The sequence below is a fragment of the Contarinia nasturtii genome, unplaced genomic scaffold, assembly GCF_009176525.2.
Source record: "Contarinia nasturtii isolate CC-2019 unplaced genomic scaffold, AAFC_CNas_1.1 Cnas_scaffold_187, whole genome shotgun sequence".
Taxonomy (NCBI): domain Eukaryota; kingdom Metazoa; phylum Arthropoda; class Insecta; order Diptera; family Cecidomyiidae; genus Contarinia; species Contarinia nasturtii.
Genome location: NW_022197544.1, coordinates 5,842,115 through 5,861,192, shown reverse-complemented (window position 1 = coordinate 5,861,192; position 19,078 = coordinate 5,842,115). Strand labels below are relative to the sequence as shown.

The 19,078-nt window shown below is 30.9% G+C and overlaps 3 protein-coding genes across 9 annotated transcripts; 2 read left to right on the top strand and 1 right to left on the bottom strand.

Moving 5' to 3' along the window:
- Window positions 1–1,978: 1,978 nt before the first annotated feature.
- LOC116351995 (nuclear pore complex protein Nup75) lies at window positions 1,979–4,528 on the bottom strand. The gene is made up of 6 exons (XM_031784162.1): window positions 4,446–4,528; window positions 4,263–4,357; window positions 3,132–4,196; window positions 2,849–3,066; window positions 2,640–2,767; window positions 1,979–2,569 (listed from the first exon to the last, which is right to left on the bottom strand). Exons 1-6 carry the CDS (start codon window positions 4,461–4,463, stop codon window positions 2,033–2,035), a joined length of 2,061 nt encoding a protein of 686 aa, XP_031640022.1. The 5' UTR covers window positions 4,464–4,528; the 3' UTR covers window positions 1,979–2,032.
- A 107-nt stretch (window positions 4,529–4,635) lies between these two features.
- On the top strand, window positions 4,636–5,532 carry LOC116351998 (UPF0587 protein CG4646). 2 transcript variants are annotated; one of them, XM_031784171.1, is made up of 3 exons: window positions 4,642–4,707; window positions 4,793–5,157; window positions 5,230–5,532. In XM_031784171.1, the coding sequence occupies exons 2-3, from the start codon at window positions 4,905–4,907 to the stop codon at window positions 5,466–5,468; spliced, it is 492 nt and encodes a 163-aa protein (XP_031640031.1). In that variant the 5' UTR covers window positions 4,642–4,707; window positions 4,793–4,904; the 3' UTR covers window positions 5,469–5,532. The 2 variants fall into 2 exon arrangements, with proteins under 2 accessions (XP_031640030.1, XP_031640031.1); XM_031784170.1 differs by having other exon boundaries at window positions 4,636–5,157.
- Window positions 5,533–5,843: 311 nt separating this feature from the next.
- On the top strand, window positions 5,844–17,639 carry LOC116351996 (unconventional myosin-IXa). 6 transcript variants are annotated; one of them, XM_031784167.1, is made up of 12 exons: window positions 6,042–6,268; window positions 8,281–8,381; window positions 8,998–9,353; window positions 9,443–9,649; window positions 9,750–9,960; window positions 11,028–11,229; window positions 11,303–11,459; window positions 11,535–11,603; window positions 11,675–11,958; window positions 13,884–14,010; window positions 17,101–17,336; window positions 17,409–17,638. In XM_031784167.1, exons 3-12 carry the CDS (start codon window positions 9,338–9,340, stop codon window positions 17,424–17,426), a joined length of 1,527 nt encoding a protein of 508 aa, XP_031640027.1. In that variant the 5' UTR covers window positions 6,042–6,268; window positions 8,281–8,381; window positions 8,998–9,337; the 3' UTR covers window positions 17,427–17,638. The 6 variants fall into 6 exon arrangements, with proteins under 6 accessions (XP_031640024.1, XP_031640025.1, XP_031640026.1 ...); XM_031784164.1 differs by lacking the exon at window positions 6,042–6,268 and adding an exon at window positions 5,844–6,016 and having other exon boundaries at window positions 17,101–17,638; XM_031784166.1 differs by having other exon boundaries at window positions 6,040–6,268; window positions 11,544–11,603; window positions 17,101–17,639.
- Window positions 17,640–19,078: the final 1,439 nt, after the last annotated feature.

The window sequence follows — 19,078 nt, the reverse complement described above, 5'->3', positions numbered from 1 at the left end:
ATTAAATGAACAGTTCCACTAGGGTACAGAGCAAAATAAACTACAATGTAAAGTCGACAGAATGAAATCAACATCGCTGTCTCTCTCCTTCGCTCTGTTCTTCGTTTTCTTCTTCTTCCTATTGTCGCCTTATACTAAAAAGTTACTTCCAGGGTGGTCTCTGCATACACTGCTTCGCTGTGCTGACACTCTTGTTCATTGTCAAAGTCTGCAGATGAAATCAAAGAAAACATCTGAAAAAATGAAAACGACAGAAGTTTAATTGGATTACGTCCAAAAAAAAAATATACATATATAAAATAAAACTGAAGGCTGTTTCTTTTTACAATATCTAAATGTTTAGTTTTACTTAATAACAAAAAAATGTTTTTTTTTTTTTAATTCGAACATTATGCAGACAAGGTAAGTTTAGTCTCTGGTCATACATAGCATGTTTATAAAGTTGTGTGACATTATGAAGAGAGAATAAAAAAAAAAATTAAATCAAAAATGAAGAAAAAAAAATCAATTCTGTCTTAGTTTGAAAAGCATGTATGTTATGCAGATTTGTTACGTCGAAGGTTGAATAGACATGTGTAAGTATGGACAGAGATGCAGCTGCAATACATTGGATGGCTGGTGTAATGAAGAGAGAAAAAAACAACAACAGCACTAAAACACTGGCGCGATATTTCTTATACAGCAAGAAGACAATGAATACAGCAATATTAGAGCACACAGTGCAATGAAATCAATCATGGTTTGAAGCGGAAATATCTCTGCACTTTTCAAAATAGATTTAAAAGAGTTATGGTTGCATGCTTTATATGCCCAAAGTAAGTTATTAGCTTAAAATCAAATTAAACCATTCAACTCAAGAAGAAGAGAAAAAATAAACTCACGCAACATTGCCAACTATGAAGATCCATGCCTAGTTGCATTTTACAAAGTAGTCAGAATGACGGTCGACGTAGCGTATAAAAATAGGGGGGATAAGGAATTGTGCATTGGATTCATTGTCTCTGTTACTGCTGTTGATATTTTCAAGTCTTACTGTTGCCTAAGACCACCCACATTTTCATTCGATTTCTTTTTAATTGAGCACGGAGTGCAAAGCGCAGCACACGCCAAACGTCTAAAAGAAATTTTTTTTATGAGCGATATGAAAACGTAAAGCAAGGACCAGATATCAACTAAAAATAAATACACCGATCAAGCACATTCACTTCGTATAACTGCCGATTATCATTTCCATCGTCTTTTCGATCATCAACTTTGTTTTTTTTTTCTTTCGAACCATTTCATGCGATTCAAATTAAGAATGATGAATTAACAAACAAAAAAAAAATGTTTTTATGATAAATGAGCTAAAATAACGTAATTTGGTCTTATAGAGGCGCTTTTTTTTCAAATTGAAATTCTATACATTTTCAATGCATTTAAAACTTCATTTTTAGCATTCGGACTTTATGTATATATACATTAAATGTAAAAAAGAGCATTGATGTTACTAATTTTGCATTTTGAAGATATTTTCCAAAAAAAAAGTCTATTTTAACTAAAACCAAAGGTAAAACGTGTTTCCCTCGTATTTCTTTCGATCGTTCACATTTCTTTTTGTATAAGATTCTCTCAGAATTTGATTGACACTTATGTTTTAATCCAAATATTTTTTTTTATTACGCCTTATTATCGGTTAAATCGCTATATTCCTCTGCTATACAACTCAAATCTTATCACTGCATAAAAATCTTAAAATATTTCGAAATTTTTTACGCATATTTATAGTTTTAATTATTTAAAGTGATTTGTAGCGACATCTATTGTACATATTTTTGACCTTAAAAAGCTTAGCTGGTGGACAATCATTTCAAAATGTTGTTGTTTCTGTTTTTTCAATCGTATGTCACAGGCAGCAATATTCTCTTTTCCAAAAAAAAACGGCATTTGAAACAAAAAGAAATCATAGAAGAAATATTTTTATTTAAAAAAACAATGCTTTATTAACTATGAATACAATATAAAAGGTAGTTTAAGGAGAACTGTATCTCAATTACACCGCTGAATTTTCCAGAATTATGGATCGAGATAAATTCCGAATGCAGGCCAAACGAATGATTTTGACCATAAATTCGATGTTGGCAATGAATGATATGTGCGAGTTGGTGCTTTCGTTGGATCTTTGAAGAGCCGATGCTTTTGATAGCAATGGCTCCCATTCAGCAATGGCATTATTTTCTGTTTTTGTGCTATTGGCCAACGACTTCTTAAGATTTTCTAATAGTGGCATCAAACTGTTTTCCAAATAGTGCATTATTTTGTGTGTTTCTTTGAATGAAAAAATTGGATCGGCTGCTTCGAGCAGTGAAAATGCGTCAGCAAACATTGATGGCCAAAAGTATGCAGGCGCAATTTTGGAATCGAGTAAATTGATCAGCAATTCAGCGGCAGCTGCATACTGTTTGGTGCGATGATAGATGTGAAAATCACAATATTTTACCAAGAAAACCAAACGTGGCGATATGAACATTTTAGCGCCGACATTTTTAACCACATCTTCACAAAATATTTCGCCAGTTTTTGTGTAATTCTACATATAGATTTAAAAAGGTTTAAAATTAGTTGGAGCATTTCATCAATAATTAGAGGTCAAAACATACCCGCAAGAAAAGATCGGCAATCGCAGTGACGTAAAGATTGTCTTGTGATCGCAATGCCCAATCAAGTGCATTACCATAACGCCCGTTGTTGAAACTCTTTCTTGCTTGAACGCGACACAGCTCTTTCTCTATCATAAATAGAATCAAATTTTGTATTGAAAATTGAAAGCATGAAAATGTTCGGAAAAAAAAGATTAATAATTACATACCAGCCTCGATAAGACCTTTGCCTCTAATAATGTTCAATATCTTGAGTGCCATCTTTTCGTTTTTAATATTCATTTTTGAGATGAACAATTCAATCGCGCCATTTCCTTCTGTAGAGCACTGTTCCAAATAATCAATGCCAAATACCCAAAATGATTCTTTGGACATTAGCATGGCGCCAAAATCAAACAGAAGTGATTCGCGGAGTTTCAAACCAAATCTATGTGACAAATAATAATAAGTATTAGTAAGTATGTAATAAATGAAATGCTTTATAATTCTTACTCATTGTTTTCATCGTTGAAAATGGTCAATTTTCCGCTATGCCACAATAAATCAGTTAAATGAGTTGCAAACCATTGTTGATCATAAACATTTTGAATGTCACGTAATACTTGATGAAAATCATTTTGCATAATTTTTAGAATGATCCGATCCAAATGCTTAAGACTATTGTCTTCATCTTTGACCGAACAATTTCTTTCGAATGACCATTGATTTAGCCATTTTTCGGCCAATGTATTCAATTCATAGTATGTACAATGTGGATGTGTGTAAAACAAATAGCCGGGAAAATGTTCATACCAACATGATGATTGACAAGCAACACGATTCCAAGCTGCCTCATTTCCCGTTACCAGCTCGACAATTTCCTTTAGTTCTGGTTCCGCTTCGAAGCATCCCATTTGTATTTTGGCTTCTGTATCGGCCAACCAGTATTGCCATTGTGATCGCCAATTTTGAACGGACAATCCACCGCTAACGTTGAATATTGGAATTTGTCGTAAAATTTCTTCAGTCATTTGTAAGCACGCATTGTAATTGTCTCGTCGATAGATTTGCAGAATTGCTCTAGCTATTTCCAAATGACCTTGGGTGATTAATGATTTCACCACTTGCAAATATTCGGCATTTGGTTCATCGCCACGATTTGTGAACAACAATGCAGTGGCACGTTGTTCGGCCTCCGGAAAATGGAATCGAATCCATTCAATCAAATGTGGTAACGGATGATTCGATGGTGATGGATCAATCAAAAATATTTCACACAAGTGCCAAATGCATTCGATTGAATAAAAAATCGTCATATAATCTTGGTAAATTGCATCCGTATCAATTTCGCGTTGTAATTTTTCCAAGCAACCGCGTAATATGCTTCGGTATGCATGTGATACTTTCAAATAGTCTTTTTCCGATGCATTTGATTTTGACTGAATCTCCTGGAAAATACTGTTCGATTCGGTCAGAAATGCACGCAAAATTGGCTCTTCGAAAATGAACTTTGTTTTCAAGTGATGAACATTCACTGGATACTTCTCTGCATATTCACTGGGCTTATCCACCGAATTACTGCAAAATACCAAAATTAATTAACTAAAATATTCAAATTTTTATTAAATTGCATTGAATGCTTACACATTTTTGTTGCTGAAAGCGTACACTGACAACACTGAGCCATTCACCCATTTGGCGGTTAAACCAGTCTTTGCGCAGAGATCGTCATTAATCGTCTAATTGGGGAGAAAAGAAAGTTATTTTTAATATAAACTTTTAATACTTGGTGAGTTTTTGAGTTGTGCAAAAAAGAAATATTCTTACAAATGTTGCGACACTCATTTCTTTTTGTTAAAAATTACGAAGCTAGTTGAATGTAAAACAACAAACTATCAAGCAAATCTAACCTTAAAATACTTTCAATCAATTTCATACCGTTCAAAACGTCAACGATGTATTCAAGGCAAATGTCTAAAGTACTTTGAATTTAATTCCATAAAAAATGATAAATAATTGTCAAAATAAAACAAGTAAATGACGTAGTTTTTTCCTACTAAAATCTCTGTTGCAACGAATCCAAATTGTGGTATCAATAATATAAAATGATTTGAATATTCACACGACTTATTGTCACAATAAAAAAGTTTCATCTCTTATTTGATACTTAACAGATATCTATACATACAAAATCCAAAATTGAAATATCGTGTGCCCAGCGACACAATATACTCGACACAATATTTCTGATAAAAACAAAGTAATTTCATCGAATTTGTTCGAAATATGGTGAAGATTGGCTTACAAATTCGTGCTACATTAGAAAATGTTGAAGAAGTTGAAACGTGCCATCCCGATTATTCATTCTTTTTAAAATTGAAATGTACAAATTGTGGTGAACAATCGGAAAAATGGCACGACCTAACCGAATCGGAGCGTGTAAACGAAGATTCTCGAAATCCGAACGGTTTTAACTTTTTCATGAAATGTAAGCTGTGCTCACGCGAAAATTCCATTGATATTGTTGAAAAATCAAATGGTAAGGCATCATCAAATCGTTAATCATATATGTCGATATTCAATTTGGAACTTTTTTTTTTGTTTCATTCAGTTGTTTACACCGCCGATGATTCGGGCAAATTCAAAACAATTGTTTCGTTTGATTGTCGGGGCGTAGAACCGATGGAATTTTCACCACGAACTGGTTGGATAGTGAAATCGGCTGAGAATGGACAAAAATTTGAAGATGTTGATCTATCCGAAGACGATTGGGTTGAATACGATACTAAGAATAAAGTTTCGGTTGGCATTTATGAATTCGAATCAAACTTTGTTAAATTAAAGAAATAAACATCACTTTCATCATGCACCAGAGCGAAATAAAAAAAAAATTAAATTTTTATAATGATTGAAAGACGAGCATTTTTATTTCAATATTGATTTCTATTGATTAAAAAAGATTCCATGCAATTAGTTGATTAAATGCAATTGAATCATGAGGCATGTTACTTAAGTCGAAATAAACTTCATGCGATCTGTCGGCACCAGCATTTTTGGAGGCGCTGTTGTCTCTGTGCATGTATATACAGATGTAAAAAAAAGATGGAATGCGCACATGTATTGGTATGTGAACAATATGAATGGTAATACAAATACATCGTCCAGCAATAATGTGATGAACGAAAGAAAATAACACCAACCGCACACATAGTGCTTTGGGAAGAAAACACACAAACACCAATTGAGTGTTGTTCATCGACAGAAACAGAGCGACAGTACAATTACAAAATAAATATACAAAAATTGGTGTAACTTTTGATAAATTTGTTTTTTTTTTCGTTATATTTTGTGATTGTCTTTATTTGTGACGCCTTTTTATTGCTGTCGGCAAACAATATGTAAATATCATCAAATTCGTTGAATTCATTAAATTACTTTAAAGTTATCTGAACACAAAAAAAAGTCAATATCGATAGATTAGTTCAAAAAAAAAAAAAATTGTTAGCCACCGGACGGACATACACAAAAAAAAGTTATTATTATCTCAAAAGGAAAAGCACCTGAACGATACTAAAAAACAGTGTTTTCTATCGAATGAATGAATTATAAAAATGAAATGATGCGAACGAATGTTAGACTGTGTAGTCTGGGTAAGTAGTGATTAAATTGCTCAATAGCAATAGTCAACGAACTCAACAGAAACTAACAATAAACAATAGCTCTCACAACAGCACATTGGTCCCAGATGCTAGGTGTGAACCAAATAGTTTTACTACTGCATTTGTTGTCAAACATTGTTGAAATTCAATTTCGAATTTATTGGTGAATTTGAAGCATTTCATTTTTTTTTTAATTGTAATTCGAGTGCGATTAATTTAAGCGATTTTAGTTGATTTTTCAATAATAAACTTTGTATAGATTTTTATGTTTTACCATAGAAACTAGATCGGAACATAGTCTACAACATGGAAATCCATTTTTTCTTCTTCGATTTTGTGTGTGTTTTTTGAAAAGAAAAATTCAATTACTGTGATAGATAAACGCATGTGTATGTGCGTGTTTGTTTGTGTGTGAAATGATGGAATTAAAAAAAAAAATTAATTTGAATTATAAAAATTAGTCTGGTAATCAGACTAAGTGAATTGGTGAAGTGTAAATGGAAAACAATAGCAAATCGCTCAAGTCCGATACATGTATGATGTGGAGTAATTCATTTTATGGAAACATTCTTTCAGCCAGAGCAATGATACAATAAAAGCATAATACAAATGAAAGCTAAATAAAAAAAAGTAGCTACTGTCATCCCTTAATTGAAAAATTACAGTGGCACTAATGGGCGGTCATCATTTTTTACAACAACTACAAAAGCTGATATTACTGCAAATTGCCCGAGATTGTTCGGACGTTTATCAAAAATAAATTCCAACGTTTTGTTCAGGTCCTGAAAGACAATGTCTATCATGAAATTTATTGAATTCGCTCTTTATTGAATAAAATGATCTTAAAATTCAGTCATTTTGTCTTACTATTGAAGGGGGGAGGAGGTCAGATAAAATTTGGAATCTATCGATTAACAAAGTTAAATTTGAAATGAAATCGACACACTAATTGCCGTTAGTAGTAAGAACTAATAGGTGTCCAAATCTGTACATATGTGGTCAGAACATATGGCACTTGTTATTAATTCTTCTAGTCGAGATTCCAGAGCCCAATAGAATCAAATCCACAGTATATCACTCGATACACATAACCATCGAGTAAATCGTTCACCATTACACGCACTTTTTTTATTAATACAAATGAATTCGAAGTATTTAAAATGATACTGGCATTCATGTTCATAAATTGTGTGATTGTATAAATTTGATATAACCACAAGTGAAAAAAATAAGCTTCGCCTAACTGTTAAATCGAATTAGACATCTTGGCTAATTCATATTCCGTACGCACACGAAATTCTTTTTCATAAATGGAGCTCATTTCTACCGCAACTATTTAATATGTTTGACACTAAAAAATATCGAAGAAAACGACAAAGTTCCGAATTTAGTAGTAATCGGTTACTACTCGATGAACGGCAAATGGTATTACATTCATTTTACGATTATCGAAAATATGATTATTTAGGAAGATTGTAGTGCTGCCATTACATTTTTCAATTCATATAAAAATGTGAGGTTTTGAAAAAACACTATATATGCCAAAACTAATAAGATAAAGATGTGAACATAATGTTCGGAACTTTAAATTTGGCTATGAAATGTGGCTCAGAAAGCGTGATACGCTTTTAAGGTTTAATAAAACTTGTTGGCAGGCCGTACTTTAAATAGTAATCAACCGTGTGTGGAGGTCAACATTTTTATACGCACGATATGTGTGATACACTGACACATATAGGTTGATCGCGTATATTTGTAGATATATTTAAGAGTAATAAATTGCAATAATAATAGACAACAATGTACTATTTGAACTCTCGCTCTCTCTCCGCGTTTCTATTATTTTATCAACCGTAATTAATATTCGACAATGCTACACTGTATCCAAACTTTGTATGCTTTTTTTTTCGTTTGTGTCAAAAATGATTTTGAAAACCGACACATTTTTTTTGTTCAGTAGATTTAACATGATATTTCATCTCTTTTTTTTATTTTCATCACAGAATTCAAAATCATATCGATGATCATCAATTTCAATTACGAATAGTATTAATGTTAACGACCCACCGATTTTCGACATTAAGACGGCGAATAATAAACGATGGTATATAAACTTAAACACAAATATAAAAATAAACTCGATTTATCTGTTTTATTTTTATAACCTGAAGTTCAGCGAAACATTTAGGGGAAACCGGTATCAACGACGTATATAATTGACACAGTCTGTTACAACCAATAATGAATTTGTACTTAGTAAATCTATTGGCACAATTTAACAAACTGAAACGTTGAGACTATGAGAAACAATTTTATTTTTCTCTTGATTTTTTTTTTTTGGTTCGGTTCAAATCTGGCTTATATTGCATTCAGGTTTAAAAGAAAAAAATTTTTGGCTATGCACATCGAGAGTGTGTGTTTCCTAACAACAATAATATTATTTCAAATTCAATTATTTATTTGTATTGATTGCGCCAATCATCATTGAACGAATTCATTTATTTTCCAAAAGAAAATAAATGAATACGAACAATGTGCGATTTTTGTTAAAATATCATAAAATGTTGTGAATGTGATTTGAAAAACACATACACACCAACCAGATGGTTATAAATTAAGTAGGAAAAAGAAACGAGTGTGTTTAGTTTAACATAAGTTTTCTATAAAAAGAAAATAATAGTAAACAGCTAAAGTAAAATAAAAGTCTATGCAATTTACAGAAGAAAATTCACAAAACATCGACAACGGAACAGCAATTCGTCGATCGTCAAATATGAGAAGACATGAAACAGCTAAACTATGTAAAATTCAATCGATCACCAGCAAAAGAATTCTGAAAAAAAATTCAAATAAATGGTCGAATTGTTGAGAGCGCTTGATTTTGCGGAGAAGTAACGAGTATGTTAAAACTGAATTGAAATAGAATCGTATTCAGTGGCAAGAAGAAAAGAAATAAGTAAACGCATACACACAAACACACACAAAACAATTACAAACTGGATTGTTTAAAAATTGAATGAAATATACTCTGAGACTGAGAAGAAAAACGATATTTGTGCGATGGGAACTTGGCAAGGTATAATCACATAAATCCGATTCTGTTCCATCACTTTGTTGATTAATTTCGATAATTTCCATTTTTTCAATTCGGTTTCACTACGCCAGGAACTTGGGCACAAAGAATGCACAGCGTTGTAACATGTGGTCATGGTCATCCTGGCGGTGTGCCGTATCCCCATCGATTAGAAAAAGTTAAATTCGGTGTAACGCTTGACGAAGTATGCAAACCAGACATTCCCGGTCCATTACTAGTACTAATTTTAAAATTAAATAAGGAAGCACCGAGCCGAAAAGATGTTTTTCGCGCTCCAGGTATCGCAATCATTTTAATTTTTTCTCTTTTTTTGGATTCATATCAATCATTTGCAACATTTTCATCATGTTTTGTTTTGATTTGTTTACATTCCGGCAGGTCATCAAGGTGCTATGAAAAAGCTTATACACTTTTTACAAGCTGGACGCTTGGTCAATGTCGACAACTATTCCGTATATACGATAGCTAGTGTTTTAAAGAAATTCCTGCGCAAAATTCCAAACGGCATTTTTGGACGTGAAGTAGAATCAGCATTATTTAAAATCATCGAAATCGAAGACGAAGTTGAGCAACAAACAAAAATCCATAGGTATGTAAATTCGTTATCTATTATTCAAAGTGCGAAAAAAAGAGAGAGGTATATATAGCGAAAACAAATAAATAAACATTTCAAGCCTTCAGCATTATTCAATTTCAAAGTAAAATACCACACTCGAATTCGATTCAGATATTAATTACGTTTAATTCAAGTTTATTTATCTTGGCATAGAAATAGGTAACGAACACAAGCCCACATAATTCATGTGCTTAAAGTAAGAAAACTGCGTTGGTGCAGTAACACGTTTCTCATTTCTGAATGCAAATATATTTGGTTGATGCATTTCGTGGCGAACAAAAAAAAAAATAAAAAATATTAAATTCACTTAAAAACCTTGTTCAATCGCTTGATATGCTTTAAAATTGCTAGCATTAACATGAACAGTTAATTGCCTGATAATTATATAGCAGGGCATTTTGATTTTTTTTTTTTTTTTTTTTTGGAAGAATCGGATAAATGCAAATCATTTTGTAAAAATCATCAATTCGAAATGTTAATAGCATTTCATAGTATTTTTCCAATAACTGTATCCTACACTGAAAGAACTTAGGCTATGTAGATGACAACTGGAGGTTGAAATGCCCAGTGTGGAAAAGAATCGACCGACTGACTGGTTAACTGAAATCAAGTGAAAATTATTTTTTTAGGGCGTTTAACAAGTTGACAGTCAGTAATGTTGCACACGAATGTTTCCAGTTCCAAAACGCATATGAAAATTGTTGGAATTTGGAAGAAATCAACTGCAAGTTGTCATTTACATAACCTACGTTTTTTCAGTGTATATAATTAATTTATGCCGTTAAATGCTTCACAAATTGTTTGCATTCTATAGTAAATTTGACGCTTTTGAAAATATCATTCAAATATAATCGCTCAAATATTGAATATGATTATAATAAAAACAGATAAATGTAATCTCTCATAAATACTGCAGGGCATTGTGCTTCATTTATCAGTCATGAATAGTAAATACTCAAAAACTGGCATAAAATCGAGTTGATTTCAATAACGACTGTGGACAGTACATTGATGAATTGTATGATTTTTCATTTTTACAGATTAATAACATCTCAACCGATTTACACGCAGCGATTATTGATTTTATTATTTGGTACATTCCGGGTCATAGCAAGTAATTCTGAACAAGTGGGCACTGGTATGAGCAGCGAAGCCATTGGAGTGAGCGTTGCTCCCAGTTTTTTTCAGTCTTGCGTTAGCGATGGAAAAACAGCAAGAATGGAAGATGTGTTGCGTTATAAGGTAGATAGACAGACACCAAACAACTAAACGAATTACATTTACGTTAAACATATTGTTCATTCGTTAACTAAAGGTCGCCACAAGAATAATGAAGCAAATTATTGATCAATTTGCATCATTCGATTTATTTGGCCGTGATAATTATGAATACTATGCACGCGTTACGGGCCGTGTGTTACGCGTTCAAGATGAGTGGATTTGCAGTTTTCGATATCCAGCACTTCCCGGAGGCAAGTATACCAAATATCATGCTAACTACATATGTGGCAAAATTCAAATTTACTGTTTTTTGTAAATAATAATAGATCATGAAGAATCACAATCATCGTGGCAAAAAACTTGGTTACAATGTCAATGCGATCGATGGGTACTGAGTAAGTGTAATTGCGCTTTTCATTCATCGTTTGAAAAAAAATTCGTTTAAATGTGAAATTTTATGAAACAGATCAAGAAGAATCACAATCAACGCCGGCACTTTTGTCTGCAACGACTTCAAATGTTTGCAATAGTTCTGTATCGTTGGGAATAATACCAGAACACACGCTTCTTGAATCATGTGCACGTCTTTCTGTTTCGCTAGAAGGTCCCAGTATTTTTACGAATCGATCACATTCATCATCTTCGCACTCATCACATTCCAGTCAATTACAGCATAATATGACTTTAGATGAGTTAAGAGCGGTCAATCGATACGCCGAAAGCACAAAGTCACTTTCTTATTTACCTCAGGTGAGCTAATGCCACTAAATATGTTCAAATAAAACACAATAGTTTTTATACTAAAAACGAATCTATGCTTTCGCTCTATTTTTTTTAATTTTTACTTATAATTTCACTTTATCAGTAATTCAAACATGTTTTAATTGTTTTCCATGCATGTTATTACCTGCACCAAATGTAATATCCCACTTTTAACCCATTAATAACCGCCAATCTTTCAACCATTTCAATTTGATAAAAGTATTTCTAAAAAAACTTCGAAAGAAACGGGATTGTTTAGAATATTAAGGTTTCAGTTGGAAGAGATTAATTGAATTTCGAACTTTCAGTATAAAATGTAGTTGTTAAATTTTACGGTCATCAATGGGTTAAATATGATTAATTGAACACAAGAAAAATGTATACAAACAATTCATTTGGATCAAATTTAACAATAAGAATTCGAACTTTTAGTAAATTAATACTAATACTGTTGGCGGAATAGAGCAAAAAAAAACTTTTTTCAATTTTTGGTATTATTCAGATGGTATTAATGGTAACCAAAATGTGTTGAAAGCTACCATAATTTGCACTCGTTTGCAATATGAGTTAAAAGTTCATATCATTGTATCGAACTGCTTTCAACTTATTTTGAAACGTTTTTGGCCCGCCCTAAATTGTAATAACTTTTGTGAATCCCATTAGCAAAAATTCTCTTAATAAATTAAGATTATCGAAAAAAAACTATTTTAAATTGTAACACTATTTAGAACATTTCTAAAGCGTTTGTTTTTCAATGTTTAACACCCGTGGAAAACTTAATAAAAATGGATGTAAATTAACTCGATTCTTAAATTTAAAATACAGTTTTTTCACACGAATAATAAACACACACAGATACGTTTTAACTTCTTATTTTTTATTTTATGCTTTCTGTCAATTGAAGTTGAAAATTGTTAATATTTGAATTTTTCTATCCGAATAATATAAATGATATCCGAATTTGAATTGAAGTTAACAATTTTCAACTTTGAGTTTATATTTCAACTGGTGCCCTTATAAAGTATTCATGTAGCTTGCACAAATCTATTATTTTATATTTCGGAAAAAAATCTCTTTATAATAAAATAAAGAAATAAATGCATTTCAAGTTTCTGGATACAAACATTTTTATCTTATTTTCGCAAAGGAATATTGTCATGTGATTGTCCGTTAACACAGAGACTGTTCTTGGGAGCAATTTATGTGAGGAAGAGCGCTCTGAGGAGCCGAACTCATCTTCAGAGAGGAGCAAACCCCGCTGGCTCATTTGAGCGCTCCTCTTCACATATATCTCTCTGGGAAACAATATCTGGTAAAACATGGTATAAATGAATTGACATTTCTGATCTTATTACCGCGAAAATGTCTATGATTTTTTGTAAAGAAAATACATTGGAAAACAAATTAAAACCAAAAGACCCCATTTTTACTTTAATTCACGAACTGTAAAATTGAACATTTTGAATGCCAGAAGCAGTAACTCTCCTTCTGAACAAAATGTATAATCATAGAAAGTGTAATAATTTCAAAAAACATGCAATTTAATTTGACTGAAATTTAGATTTATACATTTCAAAATCATTCCAATTTTTTTCTCACTCAAAAACTCCATATTTAGATTTGAATGAATTTTACATGGAAATCTGTCTTAATTTAATCTTTTTTTTAATTTGTCTGTTCTAATTTATTCTTAGTTTTGCATTTTTATAAATCTGACCTAATATCATAACATCTAAGATAAACGTTCGATTTAAATGTTTGAAAAAAAGAAGCTGAAACTTATTCAACACGATTAAAATAAGTGTTCCCTTTATCTCTTTTTTACTCTTCAAATATGCCTGTAACCGTCTCACTCATACGGAAAAAAATGCGTATATTATTATGCGTCAAATATGAAAATGTCACATTTCTAGGTACATGAACGACAGACAGCTAGAATGCGAACTCGTTCTGAATGGTTTCTTGGTTGCGGTGGTTCGCTTAACTCTGAAATGAATCTTTCCAACATAGAGTCTACCAACACTGGCGACGATACTAGGGGTAATTATGCAACAAGTACTTTGTGTAATGAAAGTAGTAACTTAAGAACAGGAGTTTGTACATATTAAAGAATGTTTTCCCAGTGTTTTAAGATCGATAAATTATATTTTTGAACGTTTTTTTTTCAATATCCGAGTTCAACACATTAATTTTAGTTCCGTTTTGTTATTTATTGTACTTTTTTTATTTATCAAAATTAGATTGTAAAAGAACAAAATTACCTGAATTAACCTTTTCTGTATTTATTTATGTATGTTGCGAGAGAAATATATCCCTGAAATTCAAAGAACGGGATGTCGTTGTCGGAACTCTTTTTATTATAAAGTTCAGACCTAAGTAAATTATTGAGATCATGATGATATTATACTATATTTGAACAAAATTGTTATAGAGAAAAAATCGTTCCCATTTAAGACGTCCTTTTCTTTTACGTTGATTTTTTTGTTTGGCACTATGTCAGTTTACAAAACATATATTATTTTCACAGTGATATTTATATAAAAATTCTGTTGCAATATGTCGGACTAATTTCCAAATGCCGGAAATGATTTACAAATATATGCGTTTTTACAACGTTTTTTTATATCTCAATCTCATCGTATAATGTCATTAATTCATTAAATATTTTTTTTCCGAATTGGATACTAGACCGATGTACGAATACCCTATATTTCCGTTGCATATTTTTGTCAGCATGTTTATTTTTTTAACTGTTGGTCTTTACTGTGTTCACCGCATGCCTTAAGGATCAATTTGCAATAGAAAGACCGTGGTTGCTTCTTCTTTTTCAAGTTTTTTGTAAACTTTAACCATTTAAACGAGAAAAACATACTTTAGTAGACGACCTTAATGGAGAAGAAAAAGAAGCAATCTCCACCGCACTACTACATCATTTGAAATGTGCATTTTTAATGCGCACAAGTATTTTTATATCATTTAGCTCAAATGATTGTTTTGATAGACATTTATAGTAAATTTTCACTTTACGCTAAAGTTTTTCGAATGAAGTAAGCTCAAAGTTTAAATTGGCGCTGCTCTCTAATATTTATAAGTTTACGAACTCACCGTTTTATTCTAATTATTTGTCCGCTTTATGGTATTTTTTTTCATGACATATAATGTGAGTTTAACTCGCTGAGTCGCCCCTGTGGACGTAAGAAGGGGTCATTTAATAAATGCTTGATATTATAAAAACGACTATCCATGACCGATTTTTGCACAAATTTCAATCAATTCGACATTTGACGTTTTCCAACATTTTTTTATTTTGAAAATTTTTCAGCACATTTATGCCTTTTCAATGTTTTTCGATTTTATCTTTCGAGTTTCAAACCAAATCATATAAATAGTTGGGAAACGTTAACATCATTTATTTTTCTCTGTAAGAAATGAAATTCATATCTTTATAGATATTATAGAGTGTAGTTTGAAATCATGCAAAAATGTTTCAAAATTGTTTGTAATTTAATTGATAGATAGTTAATAATTCAATTAATTGAATAAAATAGTGTTTTCATTAAGAAAGCGATATTAATAAAGAAATTAAGCGATATTTAGCACAGCATCTCGGATGCGTCGACACCAAAATTGATATGAAAATTCTTATTTAAGAGAATAGAAATTATATTTTTTATATATATATATATCAACAGAAATACTGTGAGACTAAGATGTTCAGCATTAAGTATACGTATTATTTATAATAATTTTTGTTTTGTTGTGTTGTGTATCGAAGATATGAAATTTATGTCGTAAGTTAAATACTCACTCTTGTGAAAATAAAATGACTAACCCTCGATCACAAGTTAACTAAGAGAAATTCTTTTTGTGAAAAGCAATAATTTCATTTAGTCGACTATTTTTTGGTGTACACTATTGACTTAAACTACACATTTTTTACTTTGATCAAATTCACAATTTTTGCACCGAACAATCAAAGTCGATATTTGTCCAAAATTAGTTGGCTAATTATTAGTCGACATATTTTCACAAGGGTATGTCTTGCATATCGAAGTATTATTTACATCTTTGATGAAATTCGATTGCAACATTTAGGAACAAAAAAAAATCACGAAAGTACAATAGACATTTTATACATCACGCACATACTTGTAATTGATATTGTTTATAAAACTAAATAATTTTGGTTATAAAAATTAGAAAATATCGTTTTATAGTGTTAATGAGATGGAAGCGTTCAAAGATTCAAATGTTCAAAACAATTGTTGCAAATTGACGTGAAAAAAATAAGTCTAATTTTGCATGTAGTCACAATTTATAACGCTTTGAATATATATATTTATAATTTCGTGTATTTATATCATTTGTAAAATTTAATCTTTATATTGTATAAAGACGTTGAATGAAAAGAAAAACAACCAATAAAATGGTCAAAAAATGTAATTTATTTGGCCACATTTTGTTTTTATAAATTATTTAATTTTTAATTTTTTATGATTTACATTTACGACAGAGAAAGCCATGGAGTGGTATGAGTAATGTTATTTAATATATCAGCTACGGGAGCGCCATATTATAGTTTTTGATTGCATGAGTTGTTGTTGTTTGCTGTATTAACTCAAAAACATAGTATGTCGCTTGTTGAATCTTTTTAAGAATGAGTATTCGTCGCATACGGTATTGTGGCTTCTGTGGTCGTCTATATTTTGTTGACTAAAGTGTTTTTTTTTAAATAGATTTTTAAATTATATTTTTAATTTTTTATTTCTAATTTTTGTTTTATTTTTTTTTACTATATGCCTTATAGCAAATATTGAATTCATAGGATCACATTTTTCTTCTTTCGTGGAAACTTTTTTTTTTTCAAATTTTTTTTTATCTAATAATAGAGCACATAAAAATACAAGGTTATCCATTTAAAGAGTTAAGATTTGACATCCCTGCCAATACTTCTGTTTTTTCGTAAAAACTTCAAACGAAATCAAAATTGGATAGCCGTGTATTTAATGATGATCAAAGCCACAAATAAAATTGAACCTCTTTTGTCTTCAGCATAAATTTCTCAATTAATAATGAATGCATTTGTTGCGTATTCTTTTTTCTTTTTTATTAAATGTGAATATCAACTAGTTGGTTTAAGTGCAAGCTCTGAGTCAATCTATCAAACAAAGAGTAGTCGCAGCAGGGGAAATTCAATCCGACACCGTCCTCATCGTGTATCATCACGTCGCAATAAAGAGAATGGGTCTGGTAGTCGAAGAAATCGAATACAATTAGCAATTAATGATAGTGTAAAAAATCTTGGCAACACACCGAAAAATACAAGCGGCAACAGTAGTGGCACCAATGACGACAAAATATTAAAGGTAAATTTTGAAAATAATAGTCCAATTATGGATAGAACACAAAATAAAACACATGTGGTGTCATTCGAATAGACACAAATTACAAATTAACACTTATGCCACTGGATGCAGAGCCGTATTGAACACGATGACAATTATTGAAAAGTGCTGATATCACGACTCGTAATTTACGAACAACATGAATTAGAAAATACTCACGATTTGAAATGATGAAAATGTCTAATTAAATACTAAACAATGATCGATTTTATGAATAATAAAGAGTCACCACAATTTGTTTGCCAATTTATTTGATCAGTCAGATTTTTTTCTTCTTCTTTTCAATATGATTGTTTCGAAATAATCTCTCTGGTGGATCCATTGTTTTTATCTGAATCATTCATTTATTCAGACATTATTTCAATTAAAATAAGATTCCAGCAATGTCACAATACTATCTTATGAATTTCCATTAAACTTTACACTAAACACCAGATCAATCTTAATAATTTTTGACAAATAAATAATATAAAAATGTATGCCGTTGTCAGACTGGTTTAAAGAAAAATTCTAATGGTGTAAATTACTTGTAGTGGGATTGTGTGAACATTTCACCTCAAAATAAGTTTAAATGTTTGCCAAATTTCGCTGCCAGAAATGTTTTGCCTTTTACTTAATTTTGGTGTATTGATAACAAAGAAAAATGATTCATGTGTGTACTTTCATATTTTTAAATGTTCACGAATGTATTAAATGTCATATGTGTTTAAGGTACACGAGTATTAAGATTGATATCAATAAAATTAGATTAATATCATTGTCGATTATTAAAATTGGAGTTCCAAGTATCAAGGTATCTACTATACAGAGATTCGTTTTTGGACATTTTTGGCAGGCTTGCAACTGTAATGTCAGAAATATTGTGTCTGTTTAAACTAACAAAGCAGGCATGCGCTCGTAAACAAATGATCAGTTATAACTTTGACAGCCAGTGTGCTCTATATCTTATGATTTCATTTGTGAAATTCGCAAATAAACCTTTTACAGAGAATATCTTACCCGTCAGTATTTTAAAACTGATTCGCCACGCGATTCAAAACATTACATTTACAAGAATATGTCCAAAAATATGCAAAAATGAATCTTTGTGACAATATCGATTTCAGTCGGCCAAATATCGGATAAATTATATCCAAGATAGCATGATGTTCACATCATTTTTTGTTATATCATTCGGTGAAACTATTGTATTTTTCTCTAGTTTCATTTCATTTATTTATCAATAAGAGTTTGAAAGGTCAAAAACATAAACATCGATTCAATTATGAAAATTAGTCAAAGAATTTACACTAAACAATGCATAGCAATTCGTATAATAAATGTTCATCAATGAAAAAAATTATCATCGTGTTTTTTTTCTCATTTTGAATGATGAAAAACGAAAAAAGAAAATTTGAATAACGAAGAAATCTAAATTTGAGAAATGTTAGCACGAAAGGGAATTATTCACATAGACTATCCTAATTCGCAAAAATGCTCAAATATAAATTAATTTGACGCAATTTTTTTTTATTTTATAAAATGATTTCATTTTGAAATATTTAAATGTGTTGACAATGTTAAATTAAGACGATTACCAATCATAAAAAATAACCGCTTCATTGTCTTGAGAAGAAGTTATGAAAAACAATAAAAAATGTACTTGAAAATTAACGAAAATGTACGTTTCATCTCTGTGTTCTGTAATTGAATGTGTAGAATGA